Raw genomic sequence first — 13711 nt, forward strand, 5'->3', positions numbered from 1 at the left:
GGCGATGTGTTTCCAAATAACGTTACAAGTGGAGATGTACATGCATGGTGAATGTACTGTGAGATTTAGACAGGCAATGACTGAAACTTTAGGTACCTCCTTTAGTTTAACAGTGAGATTCTGAAGTGCATACGGACATCATCTTCCACAGTGGTGAAACCAGGAATTTGTGAAGAGAGATATGAATACTGAAGGAGGAAAAATATTCTAGGAGAATCGATTGAATTAATTGTTGGTCAATGTAAATTCCTTGCTGTTTGAAAAATTAATAGCTGTTTTTATGAACTTGGAAATAAGCTATCAAGAGAGGCAGATGTAAAGTTTTTAGCTTAAAAATAAATTGTAATGAAAATAAAATAATTATGCTCACATGATTTTGATTTGGAATGTCCTACTGAAATAATAGTAAAACTGGATTCAGTGTTAGCTTTCAAAAAGGTATTGGATATTATTTGAAGACAAAGTAATTTTAGGTTTACACGACTAAAAGCAAGTGAATAAGACTGGATATGAAACAGCTACGATGAGCTGAGCTTATCCAAGTAAAAATTACGTCGTATTATGCTCTGGTTCTATGTAATTTTAGTTTGATTGAATACCTGGTTATTTTTAATCTATATATGTGTGTTCTTACAGTTAGACATCTAACTGTACTGTCCAGCTCTTGGCTCCATCCCTCCCCCTCCTGTCTTCTCCTATCATTTCGGATCTTCCCCCTCCCCCTCCCACTTTCAAATCTCTTACTAGCTCTTCTTTCAGTTAGTCCTGATGAAGGGTCTCGGCCCAAAACGTCGACTGTACCTCTTCCTAGAGATGCTACCTGGCCTGCTGCGTTCACCAGCAACTTTTATGTGTGTTGCTTGAAATTCCATCATCTGCAGATTTCCTTGTGTTTTGAGTTTTAAATCAAGATTTTATAGTTGTGTATTCACAACCCTTTACATTTCTAAAACCATAATTCTTCTATTCTCAATTTTATGTCAGCTGATAATTCTCTGATGTGAGGCTACCATGAATTTCTTGCACAACTCTTCGCCAGATTCTGCCTGGCATCTTACAGAGCTCTCGACTGGGCGCTGACATAAAGCATTTGGAAATCTTTTCTGCAGCCAAGTTTAGCATTTGCTGTTTCTGAAGAAGTTGCTTTATTAGTACAGCACCACCTAATGGATGTTGGGCTTAGGTTATTGAAACAGATGCCTGTAATTTGCTTAACATAAATTTGTATTTTGATTAACCACTAGTTGATGTCAAAAAAATTTAATTTTGACAAAAAGTAGAAAATGTCACAAACTAAGAAAGATTTTTTCCTGTTTCTTTGATATTGGTATGCTATTCAGGCTTATTCTGTTTCCATTCAATCCCTGGCTTTTGCATTTTTTCCTTTTCTTTTTTCCTGTTCCTGTCAAATTTCATTCTGCCATGTTTATTTGGAAAACTGAATTTCGTCTAGATTTCACATTTTGTTTGAGGATAACTGAGTATCATGCAGTGATTACATCTGATTGATGTTATATGTTAATTTGGTGACTTGTGAGTGTCGCAAGGAATTGACTATGTCTTTGCCAAAGCTCAGTTTTTATTCAATTACAAATGGGTACTTTGTTGATCAGTATAGTTGCTCTCAGCAAGAGTATTCTGTAGTTTAAGCTGTGAAGTTCTTTTCCTATGTTGAAACATAAACTCTGATAAGTGACACAATTCTGCTCGGTAGAGAGAAAAAACAAACAGCATGTGCCAGAAAATGGAAACAAAAATGGCAAAAGCTGGAAATACACCATAAATCAGTCAACAACTCCAGAGAGAACATTGTGTTTTCTGTATATTTTCTTAGAAAATTAGCACCTGCTGCTCGAAGCATACACTGCAGAATCAAGCACTCTGTTTTGTTTGCAAATGGTGTTTTATATCCCAAACACAAAACTGAACCAAAGCTTCTCACCTAACTCACACAATTCCTCCCCATCAGTCTGATGATAAGCAAGGTAGACCAAAATCCTTAAAGTCAAGTGAAGATTTTGCCCTGGTACCCTCTCTTGTTTTTTAAAAACAGTCCAATTTAAATTAAGCAATCAAAATGCGCTGTATTTAAAGTATCCATGCAGGAATGTTTCATGTGGGAGTTCCAGGTTTCCATCAGGCCATTTGCAGTGTTTTTCACTTGAAATTACATGTTATTTTGCCATGTACAAGTTATTCCTGCAGTGAAATTCACTGAAAAATGTTCTTACTCATTTGTGCATTTTTAAATGGTCTTCTGAGTCATCATTCTCGCTGAACATTGGCATGGTAGTGCAGACATCCCACCCTGCAAAAACTCATTTCAGGGAGGTAGCACTATCAATTTGCAGGAGACTCCCGGAACTTCCGGGAGAGGTGGGATTTCTGCAATAGAGTAGCTCCTTAGCAGCTAGCGAGCTAGTTTAAATAATGTTAGCTATGCTAATGAACGAATAACACCTGTTAAACTCATCTCAACATGTCTTTTACAGTCTTAACCCACCATGGGCAACAGAAAAGTCACTGTTGCAAACAGTGCAGCAAGCAACACTGTCATTATTTTGACCCCTATTAGGCAGGAGTACACTTTAGTGTAGTCTGGGGTGACGTACGTTTTATATTTTCTTTTTTTGGAACACTCTCCCATGGCACGTTCGTTTTTTCTCTCTCTCTCTCTCTCTCTCTCTCTCTCTCACACACACACACACACACACACACACACACACACACATTGCATTCCGGGACATTGTATATAATTTGTGGGCATCAGGGAGCCACTATTAATATGCAGGAGAATCCCCGAACTTCCGGGAGAGATGGAATGTCTGGTAGTGAAGCTGTTAGCATGACGCCTTACAGCACCAGCAATCGGGGTTCAATTCCTGCTGCTGACTGTAAGGAGTTTGTACGTTCTCCCTGTGACTGTGTGGGTTTCCTTCAGGTGCTCCAGTTTCCTTCCACATTCCAAAGGCATGCAGGTTAGGGTTAGTAAATTGGGGGCAGCCTGTGTTGGTGCCAGAAGCATGGCAACACTTGCGGGCTGCCCGCAGCACAACCTCGGACTGTGTTAAGTATTGGCACAAAATGGCGTTTCACTGTTTTGATGTTTCAATGTACATTTGACAAATAAAGCTTAATCTTTAAATTTAAAACTAGAGCTCAATATCTGGCATCAAAAGAAACTAATTCTATATAAATTTATTATAACTTCATGAATGTTTCAACAATTTATAATTTCAGATTATTTATGAGATTTTAGTTTTCATTTGTTTTCAATGATTCATTGTATTGTAAATGATATTTTTAAAGTTAATTAGCAGTTAATTCCTTTTATTCTGTCTGTGAGAATTAGTTAATTTGATGGACTCTTCAATCAGTTTGATGATAGCACAACTATTGAGTTCTGTAACTCCTGCTCAGCTGACACTTGACAGCATTGGAGTTTAAAGCATTTACAAATGTTCCAAAGGGGATGTAGAAGATGCTGTACACATGCAAGGATTTTAAAAAATCCCTTTTTTACTCAATGTTTAGAAATCAATATTACCTTTCCCTTATCAACTTGCATTTGTTTTTGACTGTTCTATCAATCCTTCTTATAAAATCAGACTCTTTGATGTTCAGCAGAAGAATGAACATTCAAACACACAAACTTAAATCAGTTAATATTTGAAAAGGTGTTCAAGGATTATAAGAGAGTGATTAAAGACTGTGACGTGGGGACAGTTGATCTTTTTCCAGTATAAGAATTTAATGGGATTCATTATTTAGATTGAGCAGATTAGTAGGACTCAAGCAGGCAATGGGGCACCAGTATCATTTGTATTTGAATAGAGTAGGGATGGGAAGAACAGTAGAAAATCAAAAGCTGCTTAAAAGAACATGGACGGCTTATTCCCTCCATAGACTCCATAGCCTGACTTGCTGAGTTCCTCCAGCAACTTGTTGCTGAAGATTTCCAACATCTGCAGACTCTCTTGTGGTTAACAGAAATGTAGCAAGGTTTATATTTTGTTTCGGCTAGCCCACAAGTTGCCAGATTTGTGAAATCTATGTAATAACAGACAGTATAGGAATTTACACTGTCAGTTTCTATGTTCTTGGTCTAATATTTTGCTCCATAAACTCTCAGTGTTAATGATGTGGACTGGTGTTGCATTAATAACTTCTTAATATCTTAGAGATTTGATTTCCAAGCATACTATGTATCATCACTGCAAATGTTAGTGCAGATTCCCACTATTAGTGCATCACCAGTGACTAATGATTTTCAGTTCCAGATGTTTGTTTATGATAGTGAATGCACAGTACTGTGCAAAAGTCTTAGGCACATATACATATACATATACTAGGGTGCATAAAACTTTTGCACAGTACTGAATTTGTCAATGTGGAGCAGAGAGCAAGTTTGTAAATCTAACGGGAGCAAAGGATGTTGGGAATGGTGAGGGTGGAGCACTGTGGGAGGGGTGTGGGACAGGTAGAAGTGAAGGACTACCAGAGGCAGGGGATGGCATGGATGTAGGCACAGCCAGCCCCGAGACACCAAGCAAGCTCATTTGATTCTGACAGTTGGTTTATTAATCATTGCAGAATGTCTTTTTGGTGCTGCCCACTCCCTCCCCTCTCCTTTCCCCAACCATGAATCCCCTCTCCCTGCCCACTTTCAACTCACAGTCCATAATAGAGAACTATATCAGAATCAGGTTAATCATCACTCACAAATATCATGAAATTTGTTTTTTGTTTGTGACAGCAGTACAGTGCAGTGCGTAGAATTACTACAATACTGTGTAAAAGTCTTAGGCACCCTAGCTATATATATGTGCCTAAGACTTTTGCACAAAACTGTATATACAAAGCAAATTTAAAGAAGCTACCATGTATTTTTGAGAGTTTTTTAAATTATCAATATTATATGTGCTAAGTAGCGTCATAAAAAACCTATTTTCTTTCATATAGATTTTTTTTAGGAATAATTTCCAAATATAAAGTGTGTACAGGCAGTTCTTGCCTTACAGCATTTTAGGTTAAATAAATTCACTCTTACAGAATTCATAAGTCACTACTCAGAAACTTGAAGTGTAAGTAAATCAACAGAACTGATTTTTTCAACTCACATTTCTTGACATTTGCACAGATGAAGCAGGTGTTATGTTACAGAAAGTTGCAATAGAACAGCAGTAACCCACGTTGTCAGAACCCAGCCCCTCCTATACTACAGGGGTCACCTATATCCTTTACTAGGCAGCCCTTGATGAATTAATTACAGGTTGTTCTGTCTTTTGCCTGTTGCATGTATACTTGAGCTATTTCCCATGCGCGCGTTTTCTCAAGATGAGTCTTTCTGCCATACATGTGCACACTGTGTCACGCTCATTTGTATTCATGCACTGACAATCCAACACTCACTCTCAGATATGCCCTCATTAACAATTGTGTGCTCGTGCGTTCACACATGCACACTCATACCTTATGCATTAACATATAAGCTGTGTGTATATAGGGTGCCAGAGGCACATTTCATTACACGACTAATAATGCATCTCACCCAATCATCCAGCAACTTCAATAGGTATCAGCTAAACATATTTGATTTAAATTACTTAGCATACTATGCAGATTGAAACTGTTGTTCTGTAAAGTAACAGCATTTGAAAACGTAACATTCACCCATTATTAAAATGAGAAGATAACCTGTTGGTTTTCATACGAAAACTTTGATGTTTCAGATACTTCCCAGGTCTCTTAAACAACCAATTTGTTGCAGCAGATTAATTGATCTGAATAAACTTACCAGTATTCCATGTATAGTATATCACAAAGTTCAGCTCTATGATAGCAGGAAATATAGAAACATTCTTTTCTTCTTTAGAACACATATACTAATGCAGATAAACTCCTGGAAGCAGCAGAGCAGTTGGCTCAGACCGGAGAGTGTGACCCTGAGGAAATTTACCAGGCAGCCCATCAACTGGAAGATCGAATTCAGGACTTTGTGCGAAGAGTTGAACAGAGGAAAATTTTATTGGATATGTCGGTCTCTTTTCATACACATGTCAAAGAGGTAAGAAGTCAATTTATCCTTTGTTAGTGATTCATATTTCATATATTCCAGTCAATGATTCCTGTCAGAAATATCGAACTAGCTTTGAAGTTTTGCGGATAGATTGGCATTTATAGCAGTTGGGAAACTGTGTCCAATTCTGCTAACTCAGATCTTAAACAGCATTTTAAGCTGATTAGCAATATGGCTCTGCTGAATGAGTGATTGATAGATCCCAAGCCTGTTTGCAGGTAAGGGTTAATGGTGTCTACCATGAAAGTTCTTGACATGATGCATATTTTGGAACCATGAAAATCAGTTCAGTACTAACACCTTGTAGAGTAGACATTTGGGCAGGAAATTTACCTTACTGGACACTTGTTTTGGTATTAAATCTCAATCTGGATTATGAACTCTGAACTTTATCCTCTTTAGTTGAATTGGGGAAGGGAGAGGCTCTACACCAGGCATGTGTTGAAAAGGCAACTTGATTGTAAGAGTTTGCCTTCAGAGTATTAGGAGTTCAGAAGCTCTTTGTGATAATGGGTTGCTTATTTAATTCCCCCTAGTAAATAGGACATTTTGCCCTTTTGATTGAATGTTGTAATCAATAAAAAGAACCTTGCATGGTCCTCAGAAGATCACCTTGCAATAATTATGACTAGCCATCTCCCAAAACTTGGTTAGTGGCTGCTAGAAATGCAGAAAGTATAGCAAGATAATGACCCCACACAGTATGTGCTGCCCTTGTTTGGGATGGGAAAACTTCAAGCAGGAAAGTTCAAACTTCTCAGTCAGAGGTTTTTATTATCTTTGGTTTTGTTAATGTATTTGTTACTGACATTTGCAGCTCTGGACGTGGTTGGAGGATTTACAGAAGGAACTCCTTGATGATGTGTATGCCGAATCCGTGGAGGCAGTGCAGGACTTGATAAAGCGGTTTGGGCAACAGCAGCAGACAACCCTCCAAGTAACAGTAAATGTCATCAAAGAAGGGGAGGCCCTAATCCAACAGTTGAGGTTGGTAAAATGGTTGTTAGTTTTTTTTTGTCTTTTGTTGTTATTTCCTTTGGTTTGAATGCTTTAGAAATTTAGCATTCATTTCCACAGCTCTACTCTCTCCTGTTTTAGTGGCAGGATACAGATGACTGAAAGAAATCACACCTACTTTATTGTCATTTAATTTAGCTATTAGAGTTATTTAAGCTTGAAAATAATGCTGAAAGATGGCAATTTCCCAATATCATCATTAGGTAAGGAACAATAAAAATCCACCTTTTATATTCTTATTGAACTTAAATATAATAAACAAATGGATTTTTTTCTTATGATGGTCTGCTTGAAGCTTTGATGCAAAAGAAGTTAATAATAAAATCCAAATAATTTTCTGAGTAATTGACTTAAATTAAGTCACCTTTCATTTAATATGAAAATCTAATATTAGATCACCTTCCATCATTAATGCAGGAAATGAAATAATTTTCACCGTATTAGAAATAATGGAACAAAACAATAGAATCAAATCAACAGCTCAATTGTAGAAAGGCAATGGATACAATTATTTTCAAAATTTGAAGATGTTAATGTGATGTGGAAAAATATGAGGGAAATCAGTATTTTCTCCATCACAAGGAGTATGTGACATCTGCAAAATAAATACCTTGACGAACTCAGCCATGCTATTTGCAAACCAGGATTCTGTGCCTGCAATTCACAGGCACAGAAAAGAATCACTTATCCCAAACTCAGAAGAGGGGAATTGATGTACCAAATGGAAAATCTGTTAAGTTACAGCATCTCCAAAATATTTAAAGATTTTTGCCCCAAAACAAAAGCTTAGTCATTGTGCATCTATCTGCCTCATGTAGTATATTCTATTTTGTTAATAGGGATTCTGCCATTTCAAGCAACAAGACGCCACACAACAGCTCTATTAATCACATAGAAGGTGTTCTTCAACAGCTCGATGAAGCCCAGGGTCAAATGGAAGATCTGTTTCAAGAGCGCAAGATCAAACTGGATCTTTTCCTTCAGCTCAGAGTATTTGAACGGGATGCAATAGACGTAGGTGTCAACAGCAGAGAGGTTTGTTAAAACATTTGTTTAACTCATTGATCTCTGTCATCCTTGGGGAAACTAATTCCATGCTATTGGGTCTTTGGTTTAGTTATTCCTTCTCTGTGAGAAAGTAAATTGCATTTACTTTTATCTAGAGTGCTGTTGTAGGGTCTTGGCCTGAAGCATTGACTGTGTATTCCTTTCCTTAAATGCTGCCTGAAGCACTGAGTTACTCCAGCATTTTGTGTGTGTTGCGTTTACTATACTTTATCTGGCATCTTCCACAATCAGAAGCAGGTGGCTTGTCACAATTTTGGCATTGTACTAGCAGCTTCCGCTGTTATCACTGGCTATTTACACCAATTATATAAGAATTCCCTTATGTAAGATTGCAGTAACTCTCACCATAAAGTACTCAAGTTATTTTGAATTGATTTTACATCAAACTGGCAATCCTGCAAGTTTAGTTGAATGCCAATCTAGAGGTTAAATTCTTTATGTGCAGATTTCAGAGGTAGGTTCTTTTTACACAGAGAGTTTTAGATGCCTGGAATGCACTGCTGGGGTGGTGGTGGAGGCTAATACACAAGTATATTTAAAAGATTCTTAGGTAGCCTCATGGATCTAAGTAAAAATGGAGAGTGATGGGTTGTGTAGGAAAGAAAGGTTAGATTGATTGTCGAGTAGGTTTATATAGGTCAGTACAACATTGTTGGCTGAAGGGTATAAATACAGTGAAGGTTAGCTTTTTGCAGCAGCAGCGTACATTACAAACATGACAAACATTAAATACATACATAAAAGTATTCAGGCCGCAATCATCTGTTCATATAAATGAGTATTACAATCAGGGATTTTCGTCAGTTTAACTGAGAATTTTTATTTGTGGATCACATGCACCTTTTTTTTCCCACAGTAGAGCCCTAAAAACGGGGAAAATTGTAAAGTATGAAAAACTACAAATTCAAAAACTGAAATGTCAGCAGTTCAGAAGTATTCATCCCCCTTTTCTTAGTACTTAGTTGAACCACCTCCCGCAGATATTACCTCTTTTTTGGATAAATTGCTATTAACTTTGCACAATGTGATGGAACAAGACTTGCCGATTGCTCTTTGTAAACTTGTTTAAGCTGTGCCAAGTTAGTTGGGGAGTGGCAATGGACAGCAATCAAGGTCTTGTCAGAGATGTTCAGTCGGGTTAAGATCAGTACTTTGATTGGTCCACTCAAGGACATCAATTTTCTTTATTTGAAGCCACTCCATGGTTGCTGTGGCAGTGTGCTTTGAGTCATTGTCCTGCTGAAAGACAAACTTACTCCCCCATTTAAGCTTTCTGACAGAGTCTAACAGGTTTTTATCCTGGATCTAGCTGTATTTAGCAACAATCATCTTCCCATCAATCCTACCCAGATTTTCTGTCCCTGCTGCTGAAAAGCAACTCCATAGCATGATGTTACCTCCATTATACTTTACAGTAGAGATGGTGTTACCTGGCTGATGCACAGTATTAAATTTACACCACATGGACCTCATAAAGTTCCATTTTAGTCTAATCTGACCACAAGATCTTTTTCCACATCTTTACGGTATCTTCTAAGTGACACTTTCAAAGTCTTTAAAGGCAAGAATATGCTTTTTTTTTTCTTAGCCAGGGCTTCTTCCTAGCCACTCTTCCATAAATACCCTTTTTGTGCAAGGCCTGAGAGATTGTGGAGCCACGAACTATCTCCAGTTGCAGCCACTGACTTCTGCAACTCACTCAGAGTGATTGTTGGCATTGTAGTAGCCTCTCTTACAAGTACCATTCTTCTCTGGTGACTAAGTTTAGAGGGGTAACCTGACCAAGGCAATGTGGCTGTTGTTTGTTATTTTTTTCTACTTTTTCATGATGGACTGCACTGAGCTCCAAAATATGTTCGGTGCCTTTGAGATGGTCTTGTACCCTTTCCCAGACTTGTGTTTCTCTATTATCATTTACTTGATATGTCTTGAATGTTCTTTTGTCTTCATCTTGGTTTGGTCTGTTGAAAATCTATCATACTGTTGATCTAACAGAGAGAGGGGACTAGTTGTGAAGGCTGCGTTCTTAAGCCGTTGACTCTTGTCTGTGTCCAAGATGGTGGGGAGATCTGTCCATGAGGGAAGTAGCTGGCTTCACCATCTTATTTAAGAACGATACCGCACAGAAGTTAATATTTCAAGCAGGGGTGAAAAGATAGCTGGAGGGGGGAGGGGGAGAATGTCGACTCAGACCGTGAGAGGCCTGCATTGGGCGTTTTCATGCCTTACGAGATGCAGATTGGAAGTTTGTGTGGGGCACCACACCTTGCACAGACACTAGAGCAATGTGTGGTTAAATGCCTTGCTCAAGGACACAAACACGCTGCCATAGCTGAGGCTCAAACTAGCGACCTTCAGATCACTAGACAAACGCCTTAACCACTTGACCACGTGCCCAACGGCTGAAGGAAGAATTGAATATTGTCACATTTTAGCTTATTAGTTATTAACAGTGTCTAAGAGTAATGTAAATGACAAGAAACAAGAGAGGTTGCAAGTTAGTTTCTCAGGTTTCTTCTGAACACTCAGAGTCTAGACTGACATCTACATCATTTATTATTATATTGTACTACATCCTCTACTGTGCCTATTGTCTTGTTTATTCATTATTGTACTGCCCTGCACTGTCTTGTGCACTTTATGTAGTCCTGTGCGGGTCTGTAGTCTAGTGCAGTTTTTATGTTGTTTTATGTAGTCTAGTGTAGCCTTGTGCTCTCTCACATAGTCTAGTGTAGTTTTGTGTTGTTTATGTAGCACCAGGGTCCTGTACCAGCAGCTTATGGACGAAATGACAATAAACTTGACTTGACTTAATTTCAGTTGCATTGTCCTGTGGAACAACACTGTAATATCACTAAATTAATTCACATTGGCTGTGAAAAATATACCAGTTAGCAAGACGTAGATACAGAAGTAACCTAAATCACAAGTGACTTATTTTACAGAACACTGGGCTGTTAGAATTTTGGTATAGTTCACTGGTAGGAATGTCTAAGTGTGGAATTGTTCTGGGATGGTTTGTTTGTGTAAGCAGATGATTATGAAGTTCATTGGTAATGATCAGAGGAGGGAGATATTTACATGTGAGTGCCACGTGTATTTAGAAAATAATAAATAATAATGAGATAACAAAAATAATCAATAGAGTGGTGATGCCATTTAGACAATAATAATTTAACCTAAGTATTTTAGCAGAAAGCTATGATGTGGAATATTTGGCCTGAAACTGATTTGATATGATTGGATGTTTTTCGGGTATAAGGATAACTGGTTGAATTGCTGTCAGGTTACCATCTCGGTAGCAAGTTTTAAAAAAAATGAAGACTCTTATACTTGGGTATTTTCTGTACAGTATTCCCAAATTAATTTGAGGAAGTACCGAGGAAAGGGTCACAGTTTTACTACAGGTTTACCAGTTAGCCTATGAACACTATGTATACAATTAACTACATCTTGTTTGCACATCTTATGACAGGAATCATCTTCCTGGAGGCCACCCTTGGAATTAAAACTGGTTCTCTTGAACTGTGGCTTATGTTGTGGGATTGTGGTAGTTTATAAAAAATGTTGGTTCTGCCTTTTAATAATGCCCCCTCAAGTGAGACAATGCAGAGGTTTTGAAAATTCAGCATTTCTTAAATGACTGAGAATCTTAACATTGATCTTTAGTTTAAATGAAACTTTCAGCTGAGGATTGCTAGTTTCTAATGTATTTTGGTCTGCTTATCTTGTGAAGCTAGTCAAATGAAAATTGTATTTTGTACTAATTACTTTCTTGTTGAGTTGAATTTTGCAGCTTTTCTCCCTTTCTGCCACAAGATTGTGTTTTGATTCACTGGATTCTTTAGCCTGCCTTGTTCATAGTGGTAGATTATTTTTTAAATCTTGTGTTAGCATCTTATAGAAGCCAGTGTGTTTTGTTGCTAAGCTATAACAAATTGATGTTCATCACATTGGAAATTCTCTTGCCATACTAAGGTAGAAATCTGCAGTATCTTAGCATAGCTTTCCATAAAATAAAATGCTTGCTTCTTTCAGATTATTTCAGACCTTGAATCTTGGGGCGATGAGCTCTCTCAGCAGATGAATGATTTTGATACCGAGGACCTGACCCTTGCTGAACAGAGGTTACAGCACCATGCTGATAAATCCCTAACAATGAACAACTTGACCTTTGATGTCATCCACCAGGGACAGGAATTACTCCAGTACGTGAATGAAGTACAAGCCTCAGGTATGCTTTATTCATTTCAATCACATCCTTCCAGGATCTATAAAGGATAAAGGGTCTAAGTTGTGACCACAGTGACAGGTGATTTCAATTGAATAGCTTTTGGTGGGAACAGCAATCACTGTTAAAAATTTTAAATGGCTCGGGCGCAGACTGGAAGACTGATGACTGGAATAATTAAATCTGGAGGTGACAAAAGAATGAATGAAGATTTTGGCAGCAGTCCATCTGAGGCTAGCTCAGAGATGCCTGAAGAGACAATTGTGGAGTAGGTGGATTGGGAATGGAAAGATATTGGATCAGAACTTTTACTTAAGGTCAGGTGTCTGTTGCAGATTCTGACCGAGCAGGGAAAAGGGCAAAGATGGGCTTCATCATTAGAGAAAAGAGTTTGGTAGAGAGTTCAAACATTAATTTTAGATTACACAATAGTTAATTAAAAGTAATTTACTATATTGAAAGCGTGGATGTTGCTTCTTCCCTGTCTCAGAATGATAAAGGGTAACAAATAAAGTTGTTAACACCGGCTCAAAATTCACTATCATAAACCTAGAAGCAATTAGACTGTACACTCTTCTTGTTTGTGATAGGAAAAACTTAAACATTTGTTTTTTGAAGAAAGTAAGGAACAAAGCGAGGAATTAAGAGCCAATACTTCCAGAAGGCGGATTTTTGGAGACAGAAGTATAAAGTTATCTTTAGGATTTGCTGTTACCTTTTAGGTGTTGAGTTAACCTGTGACAGAGATGTTGACATGGCAACTCGTGTACAAGACCTTCTAGAATTTCTACATGAGAAGCAACAGGAGCTGGACCTGACCGCAGAACAACATCGTCGACACTTGGAGCAGTGCGTGCAACTCAGGCACTTACAGGCCGAAGTGAAACAGGTTAATATTCAGTGGTTTGATGATTGTATACGAATATGAGAATCAACTTACGTAGTATGCATAAGTAGTGAATTTATGTAAGATGAGGGTTAGTAGTTAGTAATACTTGATGTAGTTGATGGAGCAATAATAAATTGTTACATCCAACAGTTAGCAGCGTAGGCAATAGAACACATTAATTGTTAAACTTTATTAGAGTTGCATTTATATTTATTTGTGCAACAAACTGGGCTGGACTTAACACACGACCCTGTAAGTAATGACAGTGAAATTGGTTGGGGTGGGAATGGGGAAACATGGCGGATGGGTACCCTCAGCTGTAACTTTTGGTAGCTTTTATTTTGTGTGAAAGTTAAGTGATCATCCTTGTATTAAGTATAAAGAACTAATTCAAAATTTATTTGTAAATATTGGAAGTAGCCAATAT

At 37.8% G+C, this 13711-nt stretch overlaps 1 protein-coding gene across 6 annotated transcripts in view; it reads left to right on the top strand.

Moving 5' to 3' along the window:
- LOC134357872 (triple functional domain protein) overlaps window positions 1-13711 on the top strand; it is a 345138-nt gene that overhangs the window by 164835 nt on the left and 166592 nt on the right. For 4 of the 6 annotated variants that reach the window (XM_063069603.1, XM_063069602.1, XM_063069598.1 and 1 more), the window contains exons 11-15: window positions 5876-6067; window positions 6897-7066; window positions 7936-8131; window positions 12203-12398; window positions 13118-13284. In XM_063069603.1, the coding sequence (XP_062925673.1) occupies window positions 5876-6067; window positions 6897-7066; window positions 7936-8131; window positions 12203-12398; window positions 13118-13284 (921 nt within the window). The remainder of the gene's footprint in view (window positions 1-5875; window positions 6068-6896; window positions 7067-7935; window positions 8132-12202; window positions 12399-13117; window positions 13285-13711) is intronic. The other 2 variants (XM_063069599.1, XM_063069601.1) reach the window with 1 other exon arrangement.

Source organism: Mobula hypostoma, chromosome 17 (assembly GCF_963921235.1).
Source record: "Mobula hypostoma chromosome 17, sMobHyp1.1, whole genome shotgun sequence".
Lineage (NCBI taxonomy): Eukaryota > Metazoa > Chordata > Chondrichthyes > Myliobatiformes > Myliobatidae > Mobula > Mobula hypostoma.